The sequence below is a fragment of the Rhyacophila brunnea genome, unplaced genomic scaffold (genome assembly GCF_057557595.1).
Source record: "Rhyacophila brunnea isolate RB1 unplaced genomic scaffold, BYU_Rbru_1.0 scaffold_13, whole genome shotgun sequence".
NCBI classification, from domain to species: domain Eukaryota; kingdom Metazoa; phylum Arthropoda; class Insecta; order Trichoptera; family Rhyacophilidae; genus Rhyacophila; species Rhyacophila brunnea.
In genome coordinates, this window is record NW_028232785.1 from 4639925 (window position 1) to 4652107 (window position 12183).

The following is a 12183-nucleotide window of genomic DNA, read 5'->3' on the forward strand; positions in this document are numbered from 1 at the left end:
ATTCCTTTTTAATATCATTTTCGTGGATTTCAATATCATAATACGGTAGCGAGGTGTCAACTATAGATTGATCAGGTGTTCTGCAAGGACTTAGATGTACACCTGTAGAGTTGTTAGGTTTATTCAATTTGTCTTGAGGAAAACGTGTTTCGTATCCATTAGTTTTACTATTTTGATCAGATGCTGTAGTAGTGACATCGCCAACAGGAGAAATTTGCAGGATAGCACATACTTGAAAATCCATTTCCATTTTAATGTCATGTTGATGTAATTCGGAATGTATCCCAGAAGTATCAGTTTTTCTGTGCAGATATTGGTATGTTTTTTCATGCCTAATGTTTAATTTCTTTGAATGTAAATCATCACAATAATATATTCCATTGGAATCGGTGATTCCTTCCTGGTTTAAAGCAAATTGATTCTTTAGATAATCATGAACAGCTTCAATGCAAACGGGAGACGTGTGACAAGTCCTATGTTCTTGCATAATGTTTTTGGTTGAAAAGAATCTGTAGCAAAAGTTGCATACGTAATATTTGTCATAAAATAAAATTCTCTTCAATACAATGCGAGCTTCCTTCCTATTCGATGTATCCAAGTCTTGATAGACATCGATTAAGTCACGTTGAGGCAAAAGTGCATTGTCTACAGTTATACTATCATCTCGTTTATTATATTCCATAATCCGCAATGCATTAGCGTTGTCAAAACGTGATGAAATATGGACGAGATCACTTTCATCAGACGGTATGCTGCACTTAATATTGTTAACCTGGAACGAAAACAATTCAAACAAAAATTTAAAAGAATCTAAGCAGGTTTTTTAAAACAATTTTCTCGTTATGGCCAACTCCAGATTTTGTTAACTAAAAACCTCTCAGTTAAGATAATATACTTAAAAAATTCTGAAAATAATAAACATGCAATAATTGTATCACTGAACCTTGCGCTGATTGCCACGGTTTTAGTATCCTTAATCATTTTTAATGCATAGCTTTAAAAGGACTGATTTAATTCTATCCTGTCTTATCGAAAACATGTATTTTCTTTGTTAAATCTAACGCACTGGGAATAAGCATTTTATTTATTTAAAGTCCATAGATTTCCAAACTTATTTCATCTACCGCTTCCATTTCGAAAAAAAATCCTGAAAATCTATATTCATTAAACATTAACCAAAAAAACAAAAAGATGTGGTGTCAAATTGACGTCTGTTCATCTAGGTATGTATATTTCTACTAACGGAACAAGATAAAAGTTTTAAATACGATGTCCCGATGCATAGAATCTAAAATTATTTAAGTTATTAAGGGAATATAGTACGAAAACAAACTCAATACAAAACCTATTTTATAATACCTAATGTATTATCTAGGTAGGTTGTTAAAAATGAGACTATTGTTTACCTTGTTTGCTGGTTTGTATTCCGAATTAGAACAAAAGGCTTGAGAGTTTTCATAATTGAATGTGTGTTTTATGTCTTTAAGACACTCATCTTTGAAGTCAACTCGTTCAGAATCAATCTCGGTTTTTATATTGACATGCTCCGTTTCAGGCATCTAAAAAATAAAACATATTTTAAGAATGTTATGGCATTTTTAATAACGTCATAGATAAAGCACACTGTAAACACAAGCGCAATGATCGTTTCTTCCCATAGTCTATTTTCATATTGGTTCAATTCTGCTCCCGCTGCCTCAACGCTGATTGAAAAATATCAAAGATCGCTTCATCCTTTGACACTTGACCTGTCATGTGATAATTCTAAATGTAGCCAAGTCAGCGTAATTCTTTATGGCGTAGTGTCAAATAAATTACACTTCTCAAAACAATTCAATATATCAAAATTTCGCATTTGTGACAAACCAGTTCGTGTGAATTAAATGCTTGTGTACCCTACCACATTTAGTTCCACAGGTTTTCATGGTCCACAACTCCAAAAACTAAGATTAATAGATAGGTTTCTTAAAAAAACTAACCTCAAAAGTACTACTGGCGGTTTGAGCATTCTCTTGCACTATATAAGAAGATTCGTCCGGGTTGTTGGAATGAAATATTGGTGCACTCAACATACGCTGTCCTTTTGAATCCGTCTCGAAATCATCCGGTTCGTGTTTCACTTCCATTTTGCTTGGCGCTAATGAATAATCGCGCGTCACCACGCTGTCTTGTACCATAGACAATAATATATTAATGGGTAGTATAGTCAGCAAGGTTAGTACTTTAGTTAGGTTAGTAACCGTCTCGAACATACATAATAATATGAAAACAATGTTATATTATTGGGCACCTTACTTAATATCTTAGATGAAATTAAAAATGTCGTATGTAGCTAAGAGCATTGCATTTTCATTTTGATGACAATATTATATTTTTAATTATTAGTGTCCTATGCATTACATTAACAATCTTCATCTTGTAATAAATAAAATAGGTAATACTGTCTACTGAGAGTCGTTTACCTTTTCAAGATCTAGGTAATGAAACAATTATTATTAAATTCACTAGATGACGGCATTAATTGTCCAGCGGCCATCCTTTCGTCGAGCAATATGCCCCGCCCCGCCCATCTCCATTTCAGCTGTTTGGTAATGTCTATTACATCGCGTACTCCTGTCTGCTTCCTAACCCATTCGTTTCTCTTACGGTCCTTGATGTCGCCGATGGTCGCGTGATGCCCAACATACACTTCTCCATGCTTCGCTGTGTGACTCTTAGCCTTTGGACATCTCTCGTGTTGAGGGTCCACGTCTCGTAGCCATACGTGAGCACGGGTAGGACACATTGGTTGAACACCCTACGCTTAAGACATAATGGTAGGTCACTCTTGAAGTTACTATTCAGACGTCCGAAAGCACTCCATCCCAGCTTTGTTCTTCGAACAATTTCATCGTACATGCTTCCGTCTATGAACACCTGCTGTCCGAGATAGAAGTAGCTGCTGACTTGCTCGAGTTGGGTGCCATAAATACAGATAATCGCAGGGTACGAAAAAAGGTTCCTCATCACTTTTGTCTTTGAGACATTTATCTTTAGGCTGACCGTTTCACTGACATCCGCGAGTTCTTGCATTCTACCTTGGAGGTCTTTCGGGTCTTGTGAAAGTATAACAATATCATCTGGAGAGCGCAGGTGCTCTCCATTAATTGGAACACTTTTTTCCTCCCAATCAAGTTTCCTAAATAAGTCCTCAAGAGTAGCGGTGAATAGTTTAGGTGAAATGGTATCACCTTGCCGGACACCTTTGTCAATGGGGAATATACACGACCGTTTGTGGAGTTTCACGCATGCTGTGGCATCACTGTATATACTGTTCAATATGTTTATGTAGCGTCTGGAAATTCCTTGGTTGCTAAGGGCGTCTATATTTGAGAATTTTATGATGGAATCAAACGTCTTTTCATAGTCTCAAAAACCAAGAAATATTGGCAGTTTGTATTCCTGGTAGCGCTTTATGATTTCCCTGACGACCTCACGAAACGGCCACAGGGTCGCCCTAAAAGTCCATAGATTGACGAACTGGTAAAGTTCGGTGGAAATACGTGGCAGCGAACGACACAGGACCGAGAAAGTTGGAGAAAGCTTGGGGAGGCCTTCATCCAGCAGTGGATTGACCCCGGCTGATGATGATTATTAAATCGAACTCGATCATTGCCGACTCAAGTAGAAAGCCGAGACATTCACAACGACTGGTCCTACTTTTTCCGCCTCTCCCGTTGTTGTCTATGGTTGACGAAGCAGACGATGCCACGTGCTATTTTAAGGTAAGCATGTTATTACAAATTATTAATAATTGTAGAACGTAAGTAGGAGTTAGTTCGTTTTTCTTGTACGTGTGTTTCATAGCATTTCAAACCAAATAAACGAAGTCGGATGGTTGGATTTGTTTTTGACAGATTTTTTACGATGACGCGTGTCCGACAACTAATCAGTTTTGCCAGTACCTAAAATAATTCAATAATACATTTTTGTCTCTATACTTACAGAAGAATGGTCAACTTTCCATGCAATTCAAACTTGCTAGGCTCATACCATTGAAAATGATTCAAACCGGGCGGATGATTTTTTGGATTTGGGACCATTTGGCATCATGTCCACGGGGACGCTTCTCTGACGTGTTCTCAGCACTTAAATTAATAAAATTCAATAACTTATTTTTCTCTAAAATAGCGACACGTTTATTGAAATGTCAAATTGTTATGAAATTCTAGCATCCTATATCTCGTCGTTTACGATAAAACTTTATTATTCGAATTTGACTTTGAAGTCCTTGAGATAGGGTTTGCTCTTTCTTCTTCGCGTGAGGATATATTCTACTAATTTATTTTTCTTTTTCTTGTCGTTGGTCATTTCTCCGTTTTCATTTACTGGTCATACCCGCGCGTCTGTTTTTTATGTATAAAGTTTGGCATCACTTTGTCCATTATGGATTTGACTTCTTACTTTGTTTACGTGTTGCTTCTGACAGTTCATTCTAACTATCAAAATAATTATCTTGGACGAACGTTAAGTGATAGTTAAGTGAACGTTAAGTGATCAGTGATTATGGCGCAACATCTGAATGACCGTGAGGAGGATATTCTAAAAGCAATGGACACCAGACGGCGCAGCAGAACTGCTACAGGAGGAAAAGTTCAACGTACCAGCGTCGATTAAGATGCTGATGTTTGAGGTATCCTCGTTACGTACCTTATTTCAGCAGGGGGACCGGCAAGGAGTGGCACAACGCCCAAAAAACAATTTTTGGCGGCCCCTACGGTCGTAGAGTTAGGTCTAAATGACAAGTTGCGTCGGTGCGACAACTCGTGATCAGCTAACCATCTGACGAAAAGGACCATCGCGGCCCTCCAGAATGCGATTTTTTCCCAACGGGACAGCTTCTGAAAGGGTATGCAAGGGTTAGTGGATTGGGCAACTAATCCTCAAAACAATTGGTAAAAATAATAGCCGTAGCCCGCATACCTTTTGTGCGGATACCACCATTGGTAAGTCCTTCTTTACTTTTACGGAAAGATTTTCAAACGCAACAATCAGCAGCGGTCACTCTCCAGATCGAGGACTTAAAGAACTCAGGGGTTCTAGAAGAAGCGGGTCAAACCCCTAGTTTTTCTCTTTACCCTGTTTCTGATCAAGAAAGAAGACGGGGCCCTATGCCCTGTTTTCAACCGAAAGCGTTTGAATGCGTTCCTACAGCCAAGGCCATTCAAACTAATTCACCATTACGAGGTTCCAGCCGTCTTACAAACAGAAGACTGGCTAGTAATAATAGATCTAAGCCAGGCGTCCCTCCAGGTACCAATGGCTTCTCAACATCGTCGATTCGTTCGACTACCCTACCAAGGGGAGCTCCTACGATTCACGTGACTCCCGTTCGTGCTGCCAACCGCTCCAATTATGTTGGCATCCCTGACCGATTGGGTCGCCGAACGCATACGAAAGAATGGCTGAGAATATTCACTTACCTAGACGAATTCTTAGTAGCCAACCAATCCGAGAAACAGTCTCGATTCAGGTGGAATACAGGATAACCTTCCTACAGTCTTTAGGATGGTTTATAAATATTAAAAGATCCTGTCTGAACCCAAGCCAACAATGAGGGTCCCTGGACATCACGTAGGACACACACAACAAGCGGGGGTTTCTGTCGCCGGAGAAGTGTGTAGCACTCCGTCACCATCAGCTGCTAATGCAGGTACAAAAAGGCAGTTGGTCTCCCAGACAGGCACATATCCAATCGCTTCTGGGGCGACTCAACCTCACATCCTACCTCAATGAGGAAGGTTGCATTGCCGACGGCTACAACGCTCCAGTCATCAATATGGTCGAGGTCCCATCCTCGCCAATTGATGACGATCCCACCACAGGCCCAACGGGACATCATGTGGTGGCTGTAGGCGATAGGATCCTCAAAGTTGACATAACGCAGGAAAAGGCAGTTGGTCCCTCAGACAGGCACATATCCAATCCCTTCTGGGGCGACTCAACTTTACATCCTACCTCCACGAGGAAGGTTGTATTGCCGACGGCTACAAAGCTCCAGTCATCAATATGGCCGAGGTCCCATCCTCGCTAATTGATGACAATCCCACCACAGGCCCAACGGGACATCTTGTGGTGGCCCTAGGCGATAGGATCCTCAGATTTGACACAACGCAGTTACAAAAAGGCAGTTGGTCCCTCAGGTAGGCACATGTTCAATCCCTTCTGGGGCGACTTAACTTCGCATCCTACCTCCACGAGGAAGATTGCATTGCCGACGGCTACAAAGCTCCAGTCATCAAAATTGTCGAGGTCCCATTCTCGCCAATAGACGACAATCCCACCACAGGCCTAACAGGACATCATGTGGTGGCTCCAGGTGATAGGCTCCTCAGAGTTGACACACATCAATCACCTCCTGACGACAGACGCGTCTGACACAGGCTAGGTAGCCCAACTGAATGAACACACCTATCAGGTACGTGGAAACAAGACCAGTTAGCATGGCATGGCATTCCAACAGGAAGGAGATGTTTGCAATTCAATCTCAGATACAATCAATCATAGGATCAGATCTGCTTCTGCAGACAGACAACAAAACAGTGGTGGCATACATCAACAACGAGGGCGGCACAAAATCTGTCACCCTCCCAAACCTATGCCGACAGATACTAGTATTTACCAGTCGAACCAACATCACGTTTACTGCACAATACTTCCGCAGAAATTACAACTGCGTGGCAGATCATCTCTCCCGCAGACAACTCATTCCCGAATGGCACCTCATCAACACCGCAACCACCCCCCTGTTTCAAAGATGGGGTGTTCCCGAGGTGGATTTTTTCGCAAGCGAAACAGCACATGTCATTGCAACGTATGTGTCACGAGACGTTACAGACAGTGGCGCGCTGTTTCACGACGCCTTCAGCCGAGTGTAGGACTTAAGATTGGCGTGGATATTTCCCCCACCAAACATCCTTTCACGAGTCCTAGCGCACCTGAACTCAGCAAGAGGGAATTACTCACTAGTGGCACCAAGCTGGAAACAATGCTTATACAATGCCTCACCTACATACGACACTAGTTGGTATGGAGACCAACGGTCCACCTCCAAGGACCCGGGACCTGTCCCTTTAACTATGGATAATTTCGGGTGGGGTGGAAATAACATCAAATTGAATGGTGGAAGAAAGGGCACTTCTTACTTCCAGATGGCGGCCTTCGACTCTAAAAATAAACCAGCTTGGAACAAATGGAAGACAATGACATGGGTAACATGAACCTAATGGATCATAATAGCCCTCAACCAATGGAATTGGCCAGATACCTAGGCTACATGCACAACATGGAGGGTTTGTCGTACATAACCATCCTGGTGCATAAGTCAGCCATAGCCACATTTTGCAAACCGATTATCATTGTAGATATCAGCATCAACGTGGTAGTACAACACAATATGTTACAGGAAATTTCGGTTATGATAACTGAAAATATGAAACCCATCAAACCACCGGTTTGGGATCCAGGACGAGTGGTAGATCATCTTAGGAAAACAACACCGGTGGAGTACAACCTATTCGAAACCTCTCGCAGGACAGCCACCTACTCGGCTGCTTCTCGCATCGGGACGAAGGGTTCATGACCTCACACTACTCAGTAATAGTAGACAATGGATTAGTGGAAAAAAGTGGCCACAAATTGTATGGCCAATGTTTGGCTCAAATACAGATACCGCCAAGCATCGTCAATCGGAATGGAAGCTAAGCGCTTCCACGTGTCAAAACATCGACCCAGTATTCTGGTTACGGAAACTCGTCTGCATGTCAAACCCAGGGGTCGAAATGGACCGGAACGCACCGGAGCGCCGTTCCGGTTCGTGAAATCTGTAAAGTTATCGCCCCGTCTCGTGGACAAAATAATTTGACCGTCCGAGCTAGATATGCCATATAATAAAAAAAAAAAAAAAATCTAGAATACTTATGTTTATAAAATACACATAAAATTTGATAACCATGTTAATTTTCGAGCGCTCCGGTTTGTAATCTTTTCCATTTCGAGCGCTGGTCAAACCTAAAGAGAGGGGAAGGTCGGTATATTTCGGAATTATTTATATCTTCAAGAGGATCACCAAAACCAACCACCAGGACAGTTATAGGGAATTGGATATGGTCAGTACTGTTGGAAGCAGGGGTACAAGAACCACCAGGTAGTGTCCGCTCAGTAGTGGCTTCCTTAAACTGTAAATATACCCAATAGATGATATTTTAAAGAGAGGTAACTGGCGTAGTGAGTCGACATTTCACGACAACTACCAGAGAACGATGGATACACCACCATCAGAAGGGGAAAAGAACCCATTAACTTCTCTATTCAACATATACATGGAAAGTCACGATGGTCTATACCTCGTCAATGAATCATTGTCACATACAGGAATTTGGCATACCCAACACCAGGTGATAACAAACAGATATCTCAAGGACTTCAAAGTCAAATTCGAATAATGAAAGGAGTTTTACCTACCAATAAAACTCTTATTATTCATGTTGACTTTGAAGTCCAGGTAACTTCTACCTGGTTCCTTGAGTCATATCATAATGAACAAAGTGATGCCAAACTTTATACATAAAAAACAGACGCGCGGGTATGACCAGTAAATGAAAACGGAGAAATGACCAACGACAAGAAAAAGAAAAATAAATTAGTAGAATATATCCTCACGCGAAGAAGAAAGAGTAAACCCTATCTCAAGGACTTCAAAGTCAACATGAATAATAAGAGTTTTATTGGTAGGTAAAACTCCTTTCATTATTCATTTATTTTAAGTGTACAACATATTAAGTAATCCTTCACGAATGGGTAGCCATTTAGTTGATTTATAAGTCAAAGGTTTAATTATTTAGGCACCAATAGCGAGAGCTCTGCGGCTATTCAATGCACTCTCTAGAGATGTAGACATTTTTAGCGATTCATTATGTAGGTACCTATGTTTTTAATTCAATTTTATTGTTTAATTTGTATTTTTTTTAAATGTTTTTTTATTTTATTTCTTTTCAATGAAATTACTTTCGCGTTGTTTTCTTTCTAGTTGTGAACGTCTTGAATTAATAATTTGTTATGTGCGCAACGTGTCTTTGTGAAATAAATAAAATTTTTATTGATTGTATGTAGTGAATATTAAATATTATTAATTTAAGGCGTTCACAACATAAATTAATATACCTAATTGTGAATGACAATGTCGCTAAATCTAAATAAAATTTAAGTACCTATATATTTTAATAATATCATAGTAATTAATTATTATACTGATGATTGATGTAAATATATTTTTTTGGCATGTTTAAATTTATTGTATATTATAAAATCAATACCTTTATAAATATTACCGTTTTCTTACTTAATTAATACTGTCCATTAAAGGGAATAGTGACGCACCCAATTGTTGGCACTCCACCAATTATCAGCACCCTTCAAGTTAACGTAAAAATATAAGATATGTAAGCATAGTTAAGTTTGCCAAGTATAAAAAATGTGTTTAGCAATTAATATTGTTTACGACAAGCAACATTCATCACACCAGGATTAAAAAAAAAACGAGAAAATAGTGCGTCAAAAGTGCTCCGTTGTGTTTTGTGATTTTTTCCGCCATTTTCTTTCTGCCACGGTAAGAAAATGTTTCAATAGCCTTGCTATTTTGTCTACATCTAAGTGTTTATCAATAAACTGACGATTTAAATGATTGCGGGATAGAGCCAGGCATTTGAATTTAAAATTTAATTTAAGGTTAATTGTTCGTTGTCTATGTTTAAAGGGTGCCAACATTTGGTATCGTGATTGAGTAGTTTTCCTATTATTGGCACATGTGCTAATAATTGGTTATTTTGATAAAGTATTATTTTTAACAGATTTTAATTTCTATAGCCTATATCATTAAGGCTCTAAGTAATTCCATTGATAAAAATATGTTACACTCGTTTTTTCCAAATGTTAGCCCCATGCTAATAATTGGTTTTGGCTTGTGCCAATAATAGGGTTAAATTATAGCTTGTGTCTTTATTTTCAGACTGAAGTATTCAAAATGGATCCAGTTAATGTGAAAAAGAGGAAAGAGAAGAAGAAGACTCTCGACAACACAATAATAAAAAGAAAAATATACAACCATGATAACTTGGTAAAAGCACTTGAGGCTGTAAAGTGCGGTATGAGTAAAAAACTGGCCGCAAAAACCTTTCATGTACCGAGAGGAACTATTCAGTTCAGGTTACGGAAAGTAGATCATCAATACCTTCCAGGACCAAGTACAGTATTAACCAAAAACGAGGAAGAGACTTTGGTGAAATGGATTAAAGACTGTTGCCGCAAAGGATTCCCTAGAAGAAAACTAGATGTTCAATTGAGTGTTGCACATTTCATAAAGAAAGCAAATAGAAAGAATCCATTCAAAGATGGAATACCTGGTAATAAATGGTACCAACTCTTTTTGTATCGTCATCCCGGATTAAGTATACGTGCACCTGAGGCAGTCACAGCATCAAGTGCGGCAGTGTCAGAGCAAGATATAAGAAACTGGTTCATTGGAATTGAAACCTACTTAAAAGACAACAGTTACTTTACCATTCTCTCGGATCCAAGTCGCGTGTTCAACGGTGACGAGTCAAACTTTCAGCTATGCCCAAAAAGTGGAAAGGTTATTGCAATGAGAGGTGAGAAGGATGTTTATGAAGTAGACCATGCATCTGCCAAATCTGCTCTAACAGTTCTATTCACGTTTTCTGCCAATGGAGATACCACGCCTCCAATGATCATATTTCCGAATAAAAGGTTGCCTAAGGATATAACATTAAATGTGCCAGGAGACTGGGGTATTGGTTTGAGCGATTCGGGATGGATGAAGGCAGAGGTATTTTATGATTATATAAAAAACGTTTTACACCCTTATCTATTGAAAACAAAAAGACAACTCCCCGTTTTACTTTTTGTTGACGGACACAAAACGCACCTCTCTCTGGAAGTGAGTGAACTGTGTAAAAGCTTGGACATAGTTCTGGTAGCTTTATATCCAAACGCAACAAGATTGTTGCAGCCAGCCGATGTTTCAGCATTCAGGCCACTTAAGCAAGCTTGGAAAGAAAGTGTATTGAAGTGGAGGCGTGAAAACCCCTTAGCTGCACTCACAAAAACAGATTTTGTTCCTGTGCTCAAGGAAGCTGTCGTAAACGGCATTAAGCCTTCTACTGTTATAAATGGTTTAAGAACCACCGGTTTATGTCCATGGAATTGTGATGCAATCAATTTTAACAAATGCCTAGCACGTCAGAAAACTGTTGAAAATTCAAATATCGAAGAGAAGAACAATGACAATTTCAAAGAAAAGTCTCTATCAAAAGATACGTTTTATAACATAGTGGGAGAGAAAAAATTGAATGCCTTACAAACTCTTACCGAAGACTTTCTAATAGACAGTGACAAAATCCTGAAAAAGCTTTTGAACTATTTCCAACATGATGAAAAGCACCAAGAATCAGAAATATTACATGAGGACAACCTTACAGAAGAAATCACTATAGAAGAGATGCCAATTTTATTTATGGATATCCTTGATAACTCACAGTTTGATTTAGTTACTGTGCAGAAATCTATTGAAGAAATGGGAAAAAACAAATTTGAAAGAAAAGAACACAAAACTTTGCTTGAAAGTGACTTAGTTACTTTAGATAAAAACGAAATGGAGATTCCAGAAAGTGGTTTAATAGCAACGTGCAAAGAACATGTAGTTAAAGAATGCGAGATTATGGATATTATTAGTCAACAGAAAGAATATTTAACCCCTGTAAAATTAAGTGACGTTTTAGTAAAACCGAAAACACCTCAAAGAAAATGCGTTAAACAAAGTGAAAGAGTTTCCTTTGTCTTAACTTCAGACGAATGGCAAAGCAAGGAAACCCAGAAACGGAGAGAAAAAAGTCTTAAAGAAGAACAAGTCAAGAAAAGAAAAGAGGAGAGAATCCAAAAACAAAAGGAAGTGAAAACTAAACAAGGAGAAAAGAAAAACCTTACAAAAAAACAGCAGCAACGTTAATAAATAAACAGAGTAAGAAAGTGCAGTTCGGACCTGTGCAAAATACAACTAAAAGAGAATGTCAAGTGGAAAGAGAACCTAATGTAAAAAAAGAGAATATGATACCCGAAACGAAAAGAATC

The 12183-nt window shown here is 39.0% G+C and overlaps 1 protein-coding gene across 1 annotated transcript; it reads left to right on the forward strand.

Moving 5' to 3' along the window:
* Window positions 1–9583: 9583 nt before the first annotated feature.
* On the forward strand, window positions 9584–12183 carry LOC147076213 (uncharacterized). Its single transcript, XM_085941212.1, has 2 exons — window positions 9584–9646; window positions 10046–12183. The coding sequence occupies exon 2, from the start codon at window positions 10061–10063 to the stop codon at window positions 12059–12061; it is 2001 nt and encodes a 666-aa protein (XP_085797338.1). The 5' UTR covers window positions 9584–9646; window positions 10046–10060; the 3' UTR covers window positions 12062–12183.

Bases quoted from the DNA above. Each gene is read 5' to 3' on its own strand.
- LOC147076213 (XM_085941212.1), top strand. From the start codon at position 10,061: ATGGATCCAGTTAATGTGAAAAAGAGGAAAGAGAAGAAGAAGACTCTC.